This window comes from Apodemus sylvaticus, chromosome 12 (assembly GCF_947179515.1).
Source record: "Apodemus sylvaticus chromosome 12, mApoSyl1.1, whole genome shotgun sequence".
Taxonomy (NCBI): Eukaryota; Metazoa; Chordata; class Mammalia; order Rodentia; family Muridae; genus Apodemus; species Apodemus sylvaticus.
Window position 1 is genome coordinate 40,537,253 of NC_067483.1, and position 8,650 is coordinate 40,545,902.

Genomic DNA, 8,650 nt, shown 5'->3' on the forward strand with positions numbered 1-8,650 from the left:
AGAGAACATAATTTCCTCTAAAAATAGATGATGTGAAAGGCTTTGGAGAAAGGATTAAAAACAAGACACATACTTGCAAATGTATTTCTTTTTGAGATTCACTAGGTTCTCCCACATCCTATGTGCAACAGAGAAGCACTGAAGATTTGCATGTTTTCTTTCGGCCGAGGGCGGCTGACTTCCTTGCAATGGCGGCATTCCATCGTTTGGCTGAAGCAGGGAGGGTGAAGCAGAGCAGCACGCATGCGCAGCTTCCCTTGCTCCTCTCCGGATGCCGCCTCCGCCTCTGAAACACTTTGCCCTTCCTGTACTCAAGTGGGGAGACCTGCGGCACCCTGCGGCTCCACGTGGCTCCCAGGTGAGGCCCTTACGCTTCCCCTAACGCTCTTGTTAAACAGATGAAATGATAACCGAGGGAAATGTCTACTTCCAACAGCTAAGATAGAGGCACTCTGAACTGTGCATGAAGTCTCCCTTGGGTGAGCCTGAGACTCAGCTCCAAGGAGATGTAGAATTAGGACCATGAGAGGCATATCATCAGCAAGGTGACCTATAGAAGTTTTAAGACCACAGTAATGTATGCGTACCGCACAATTATTATGGGTGCTTGGTTTAAAGGTGTCCTGTATACACTCATTGAACGACTGTGTAAGGACAATTATTATCCTTATTTTTCAGATAAGGAAGATGAGACACAAAGAGATGGAAACATTTACCTAAGGTTACACAGCTAGTAAATAATGGGTCCAGGAGTCGCACCAAGGCTATCTGACTCCAGAGTCCTTGATACTAACCACTAGGCTATCCAAATCCTTCCAGCACAGCCCCAGGTTTCCTTTGTTACTTTGGAGAATTTTAATTTTTTTTAACTGCTCACATATATAGGATACAGGGAACGAGTGGGCATCAACAGCTCATAAATAGCAAAAATGTCACTCATCAATATATGCGTGGTTACCCCATTCAAACCCAAAGGCTGAGTTTGGCCATGTAATTCAGTGCTAGGCATGCGTAAGGCCTTGGGTTCTTTGTCTAGAACCACAAAAATAAATAGCTAGATAAAGAATAAATAAAAAAAATAAATGAACCGTTGGCACCACCTGCCCTCACACATTTGGAGTTAACATTCTCCTATCCAAAGAAAAACTGATTCGTACTGAGAGAAACTGCAGGAGGCCTTCATTCTCACCGGGGTTAGAAATGCCTCATAAGTGAAAGCTTGCCCTGCCCGCAGCCCCTGTCTTTGTGGTCCTGTCTCCCCGGGACCCTGTAATCAGAGAAAGATGGCCCAGCCCTAGCCAGTTCACAGCCTGGGCTCGGCAGTCCCACTGAGACGGACTTACAACTGCTCTCAGAGCCCAAGGCGGAGCTACTGGGAGCCACTGGGAAAAGGGGATAGTTCAGAATGGGTGTTCAGGTACAACAAGCAGGGAACAGAAGCCAACAGTGCAGTGGTGGCGCACGCCTTTAATCCCAGAAGTTGGGAGCCAGAGGCAGCAGATTTCTGAGTTTGAGGCCAGCCTGGTCTACAGAGTGAGTTCCAGGACAGCCAGGGGAAACACAGAGAAACCCTGTCTTGAAAAACAAAAACAGAAAAACAGCCAACAGTGAAGAGAAGATTGTTAGACACATAGAGAGGCAAAGATGCCAGGCCAGCAAGAGGAAACTGTGACTGGATCTCAGTGATGGGCTGACGTGAGCTCAGCACCAAACAGCCTGAGCAAGCTCTGTGCAACTAGGGCCTGATGCCGAACACTCCAAATACCTAGTTACCTGTGCTTTTACACTGTGTTAGAGTGTACATCCAAAGTCATCACATTAGAAAGTATGTGCGGCTGTGACCCAAACGCTTACTAGGGTGGGAGGAAGCATAGCACAATGGGAAGCTTGATGTCGCTCGCCTCCCTTGGCCTGTACCGAGTGACCACTTCTCAGGTGGAGCTGTGAGCGTGATAAAGGCGGGTCACTATAGGGTTTCGTTTCCCTGAAAATACAGTATTGTGCATATGAGCGCCATCATCATGTGTGGCTGTGGGAAAGTAGGCGAGAGCCCCAGGTATAATTATCTTTATTTCTCTTCAAGGTAAATATTCCTAACGCCAAATCATACATGCTCAAGTGGAGACTCGAGCTATCAAGTCGTTTTTCCCAGTGCTGAGAATTGAACCCATAGACTCTGAAAGAACAAGTGTTCTCACCACTGAACCATCTCTCCAGACCTTTGTTGGGATTTTCAAAGATTAAAATCAACCAAATATAAGCCCACTATCAAAGATTACCAAATACCAAAGAAACAAACCACTACTGCCAACTACACTTCACCACCCTGCAAAGGGTTTTAGGTACTAAAATGGACCGGGAAAGGGGGGTCTTTATGGAGACCCAGTCCTAGCTGAGGAGCTACTGACAATTGATGGCGGCCAGAGGTGATCAGTTTTCTTCACGGGCGTGGCCCTGGGCCATTGCCTACGCCCGATGGATGGCTTTACACCTATGTGTGTATGGCCAGCACAGAGCCCATGGAAGGCAAAGAGCACATGAAGTTGGGAGGAGGACTTGGTCAGGAGTCCGAGAGGAGTTGGAGGGAAGAAGAGGGTTAGATTAAACAAAATCATATGCAATTCAAATAATAAAAACACTGCATTTTAAAAAATGCTCATCTAGATTTTTAAAAAAATGAAGAAAACGTGTGGTAAATAGATATAATATTGGAGCACAAAGGTAAACCTTGTCAACACATTTTAAAAAAGAATCGGGTAGAGAATATAAAGTTGCCTTGCATTAAATGTTTAGATTCACTTGAACCAATGGAAAGACAAACATGAGTATGATATCATATTGCCCAAAATCGCCAGGCATGTTTGGGAAAGAACCAAGCAGACATTACATCAGTGAGAGAAAATACTGGTTAAAATTTAAAACATGATAAAGAGTTCAAATTAGAAAACCAGACTTGGTTGAAAAGAAAATTCATAAACTAGACTATAAATATGAAGGAATTATTAATAGCAACCAAGAAGGAATATTAAAATGTGTTCTTCAATGTGAAGGTACCATGTTTGTATTCAAAGTGTGTCTTAGGGTTTTATTGGGAAGAGACACCATGACCGCGGTAACTGTTATGAAGGAAAACGTTTCACTGGAGCCTGCTTACAGTTTCAGAGGTTCATTCAGTCCATTATCATCATGGCAGGAAGCACAGCAGTGTGCAGGAAGATATGGTGCTAGAGAAGGAGCTGAGAATTCTATGTTGTGGAGGGCCCTGGGCTTGTATTTTGATGCTAATTCCACTCCTCAGAGGGGCTGCAGATGAGGAGTTGCCTTGTGAACCTTCTCCCCTCCTTAACTTTTCAAATAAAGGCTTGAGCCAATGTTTGGGTAGGAGGAAGGGGGAGAAGCTGAGAGGCTAGGGGAGGAGCCACGGGGGATAAACAGAGAGGCTGCAGAGAGAGAAGCTCGTGGCCTGGAGAAACCCCAAGTTATATGGGATAATATAGATGGAATTAGAGTAGTGTAGTGGGAGATCTGCCCAATCTAGGCTTGTAGCTTGTTTTGTTACTGATTGAGTTGAGATTTCTTTTACCAGGGAATTGGGTTGGAAACAAAGTAGCAGCAGTTCTACATCTGAATCCACAGGCAGCAGAAAGTGAACTGACTTGAGCATCTGAGAACTCAAAGACCACACCCTAATGACACAGCAGAGTCATAACTACTCCAACAAGACCACACATCCTAATAGAGCTATTCCCTGTGAACCAAGTACTCAAACACGTGACACATGGTCTATAGGGCCATTCCTACTCAAACCACCACTAAGTGTCACCAGGGTCCATGTGTTGAGTAAAGGCTTTGTCACCAGCTGGCAAGGCTCCTGAGTGATCTGGGTCCTGAGCGTGCTGACAGCCATCCATTCCCAGACAATGGTCTAACAGGAAGTGCCTGCTGTGTAGTTGGAGGCAGTCAGCTGGCTGTGGGGGAAGTCCCTGAGAAGTAGATTTTTCTCCTGGGCGCCTCCCCCTCCCCCCACCCCCCACCCCCCACCATCCCAACCCCTCTTGCTCTCTGCACTTCCTGGGTGTCGTGGGTCAACAGGTTCCTCCTTCATGTTTCACCACCACGATACTCTGCCTCAACTCAGGCCCAAAGCAATGAAGCCAGCCAACCACCAACAACCCGAGAAGAAGTCTCTCAGGGGAAGAAGAGATCGAAGGGAGCAGAAGCAGACTGTGAAGAGGCAGTCTAGTCTGGGAGACACGCAAGCAGCAGGCATGGCATACACAAAGCAGAGTGCATGAAAAGAGACTTGCAGGCATGTTTCAAGGAAACTGAAGTGGAACAGAGTTAAGAGATCTGACAACCAGAGAGGGAAAGGGAACCCACTGGCCGGTAACACAGGCTCATTATAGACGCCCCAGCAGCAGAGGAAAAGGCAGACGGCAACATGCTCACCCCCGCATCACGCGCGCAGAAAGGCTCTTCTTCCTACGGAGGCAAACAGTGGAGCGTTTCCCTGCCTTCTACCTCTGCGCCCAGTTTCTAACACCATGAGCTCTGACATGTTGCAGCAATTGCCTTCTGGAAAGTTCTTCTGATTCTTCTGCCTCTACCCTTCCTTTTGGTAATACACACAGATGCACACACACACACACACACACACACACACACAGAGAGAGAGAGAGAGAGAGAGAGAGAGAGAGAGAGAGAGAGAGAGATACAGACAGACACAAAGACATACAGATACAGACAGACACACATATACACAGGCATACACACCAACAAACAAACACAGCTCTAAAAGATAGTGTAATCTAGAGTCAACTTTGAGTGACCCTGGATCATAAAAACAGTTTTAGGTTACCCCAAATTCCATGTGCTAGTGTGGAAGCAGTTTCATGAAGTTTTTGATTGTTTTGATTTTTATGAAGTTTTGACAGTACAACATCATAAATGAAAGCAATTTTAAAATACATTAGCGAGAACACCAGGGAGGCGCTAAGTTGGGGAAACTCTCCTATAGACCTATGATATTCTTAGGTTGGGGGCTGGTAGAAGCTACTGGTCTGCCAGGTTAGTAGATCCTAAAAGGCTTTTGTCTCTTAGTCACAGTGTTCTGAAATGGTCAAGGAATGGCTATTCCTGGGGCTAATTCATGATGAAGTTAATCAGCCTCTGGACCAGCAGCATTCTAGCCCCTCTAAATTATGCAGTTTTAAGATTTACTTATTTTATGTATATGAGTACACTGTTGCTTCTTCAGACACACCAGAAGAGGGCATCAGATCCCATTACAGATGGTTATGAGCCACCGTGTGATTGCTGGGAATTGAACTCAGGACCTCTGGAAAAGCAATCAGTGCTCTTAACTGCAGAGCCATCTCTCCAGCTTAATTGGCCTATTAGTATCTGCAGACACAGCTTCTTTCCAGAAATTCTCATTGACATTTCCAAAGTCAGAACATTTTTATAAAGGAAATTCACAATTTCCATTGGCTTATGATTGACTAAATTCTAGAGCTGAGATCAGAAACGGTCCTTCAAGAAGGGCCTGAGAGGCCAGACCACAGTCACTGTACCCAGAAAGGAAGGGGAAAGCCAGCACAGAACACTCCACCAAGACCCTTCAACCTGTTCTAGAAACATCTGTGCTGCCTCGGAGGTCACAGCTCAGTGGACACTATACCTTTAAATGTTATGCCACTAGAGTCTGCAAACTTGCAGGCACAGCACTAATAAACTCCTGGTCCCCTCAGGCCTGCAGGCTGGCTTGGTTTTGACTTCCATTTTTCTCAAAGTCACAAGTGGCTTTGTAGTTCATTCGGCTCCATTTCCCTTTGGGTCGGTGTGTGCTGGCTTTTAACTCTCCCTTGACATGCGCAGAACCCTCAGACCCTCAGCTAAGGCTCCTGGCCTTGATCACAAAACCTCCCCAGAGAAGCCGCCCAGAAAGGTGACTGATTTGTTTAACATTTATTGTCACAAAAATGAAAGCAGCCGCCTCCAGCCAGCCCTGGGACTGGCACTTCTGGAAAGTCCCTTATACCTCTTTTTCACAGAGGTGGCGAGATCTTCCCTTAGGCAGAAAATGGGGGAAGCAGCAAGAAAACACTGGGTGCAAGCAGAGAGGTTACAAAGAAGGAAAATCAGGACTCTGGCACTCCGGAGGCCTGAGAAGTTCATAGGTCGACTTGGTCTCCAAAATCGGATCTTAGCAACCTGGGGTTTCCCTCGCCATTCTGCATCGCTGCTTCCCTTATGCTGGGAAGCCCACCCGTCTACTCTGCCCCTAGTCTAAGAATTCTGGGTCCTCTCTCTCTCTTTTTTTTCTAGACCCCAGACAAAGAAAAGCTTTCCAACCTTCACATTCCAGTCTCTAGGAACATCAATCATGAAGGAGAGGATGAATGGAAGCCTGAGGAGGGGGAGGAGGAGGAGGAAGAGGAGGAAGAGGAGGAGGAGGAGAAGGAGGAGGAGGAGGACTGTGAAGCACTGTGCTCTGGATATGACTGGCCGTTGCTCTCAGGGACTCACCGCCGCATGGTTATAACTGCGCAAGGTCAAACCAATGAGATCGTGCGAAGGTGGGAGGTGACATGATGGGGGAATAAGGAATTGAGGGAAGTTGTGGTCAGGATACATTGTATGCTTTTGTAATTATCAAAGAATAAATAAAAGATATTAAGAAGAAAGTTTCCCTTCTAGGGGCTCAGGCTTTGCTCTCCTTTGCCCTTAGTCAAGGTCTCTCAGAGCTAGATTCCTTCATGCCCTAGGTACTCCTTGCCTCAGTTAAGATGTAACCAACTGCTATAATAAAAGAAACCTAAAAATACATAGGGCTCCGCTCAAATATGAGAGATATTTATTTCTTGCTCATATAAAGTTCAAAACAGGTTTTCTTAACTGGCAAGCAGCTGTCTTCCAAGCAGTGACTGGCATCCAGCCTCTTTCTATTCTGTGGTTCCGCCATCTTCATTCCCTGACTCTCAGAATAGGAGAAATCTCAAAGGACAATGGTGGGTGGGGACTGGGAATGCTTCTTAGCATCTCATAGCCCAGTTGGCTACATCCTCATCCCACAACCATGAGGGAGTCACAAGAACACTGGGATGTATAGGTAGCTGTGTCCCTGACACGAGGCATCTTCGCCAAGCCTCTCAGTTCCTTCCTGTAGCGTCTGCAGCAGACACCTCTCCAGCCTGGCTCTTCTGTAAGGCTCAGGGCTTGACTCACTTTTCTGGACAGGATGGTCAGCAGGTGTCACCTCCACGTGGACTTCAAGTGTGGTAGCAACCCCCTCCAGCAGTCTCTCAAGATGTTTTCTGAGGTCTCCATGGGCCTCAGATGCCAGGACCGATATAGAGTGGGTGTGACCGCCCGTGGCACTGCTTTGGGCCACACCTCTTTATAGCATTATCAGGGTTGAGTTCTCTGTGATTGTGTGGCCTTGGTGGCTGCAATGTGTAACCTGATGGTCAACTTGGTTGGATTGAGAAGCGAGGACCCAGATGGAATCTATGTAAGGAAAGGAGAAAGCAGGTCACAGAATTCTTTCTCTGCTTCCTGGCCACCATGATAGGAGCTTCTTTCTCTGCTATACTATGCTCACCATAACAGAATAAAGCCTCTAAATGCACCAGGCCAAGTCATTGTTCCTCCCTTAAGTTGTTTATATTAAGCATTATTAACATAATTGTCATATTAATAATATATGTTATTATATATAATACGTTATATTAATATGTAACCTTAACATAACCTATAAAATATGTTCTGTAAGTAATATATTGTCATGTATAATGTATGTATTAATATGATTGTTATATTTTTAATATAATTAATAATAGCTAATACAGCAACAGGAGGAGTCACTAAATGTGGCTGTTGCCATCAGCCAAAAGAAATATCACTGTGTACCACCTCCTCCCACCACTGACGCTGCTTCCTCTTCCTCTCCCCTCACTTCCCCCCTACCCCTGGTGAGGAGAGGCAGGGGACAGCTTACAGAGCAGTGACCAATGGCTGCTTAAACAGGCTCAGATAACAAGTCTCCAAAAGCAGTCTTGTGATCTAGGCAGTGTGGAAAGGTGGCGCTGATGGCCATGGGCCGCCATGTTGTAGGAGGTGGCCTGTTGAAGTGAACAGGAGGAGCTAAGGGGCAGTGGAAGTCCCCAGTGCCACCCCCAGTTCCACCCTGACTAGTGCAGGAAGCTAAGATCATGCAAAGTCATGTTTTCGAGTTTGGACCATTGGGAGATCTCAGTAAGTTGTACTCGTCTACTGTAAATGGCCTATATCCCTTCCCGATGCTCAACTCTATGCAAACCCATGCAAATCCCCCCTCAGCTGTGCTTCTGTAAGGTAACAAGGCTCTTGGGCTATTCCTGAGAGATGGAAGCAACAGGGCAAAAAGCTATGTTCCTAAATCCCAAGGGGAAATGAGTGGCCTGGATCCATACAATGTCTCAGGCCTTGGATTCACCAGAAATGCCTGTTAGAAATTCAAAGTTGCTGAGATTGGACATGGAACTGCTAATCCCAGTCTGAAGAGGCTGAGTGCCACAGGTAATCTGAATATACATGTTTGAAACTATTGATAAAAAAGAGCCAGATTCTACAGGATCCTAGAGGAGTGCTGTCCCAAACAGACCAAGAC

The 8,650-nt window shown here is 46.2% G+C and overlaps 1 protein-coding gene across 2 annotated transcripts; it reads left to right on the forward strand.

Moving 5' to 3' along the window:
- Nucleotides 1–206: 206 nt before the first annotated feature.
- Nucleotides 207–6,779, forward strand: LOC127697458 (histone H3.v1-like). Of its 2 annotated transcripts, none has more exons than XR_007980472.1 (2): nucleotides 207–358; nucleotides 2,084–2,613. XR_007980472.1 is itself a non-coding variant. In XM_052200628.1 (2 exons), exons 1-2 carry the CDS (start codon nucleotides 272–274, stop codon nucleotides 6,592–6,594), a joined length of 354 nt encoding a protein of 117 aa, XP_052056588.1. In that variant the 5' UTR covers nucleotides 207–271; the 3' UTR covers nucleotides 6,595–6,779. The 2 variants fall into 2 exon arrangements, 1 of the variants encoding a protein (XP_052056588.1); XM_052200628.1 differs by lacking the exon at nucleotides 2,084–2,613 and adding an exon at nucleotides 6,328–6,779.
- The last annotated feature ends 1,871 nt before the right edge of the window (nucleotides 6,780–8,650 follow it).

Bases quoted from the DNA above. Each gene is read 5' to 3' on its own strand.
- LOC127697458 (XM_052200628.1), top strand. From the start codon at position 272: ATGCCGCCTCCGCCTCTGAAACACTTTGCCCTTCCTGTACTCAAGTGG. The intron at 359-6,327 runs GTGAGGCCCTTA...TTTTTTTTCTAG, and splicing joins CGGCTCCACGTGGCTCCCAG to ACCCCAGACAAAGAAAAGCT.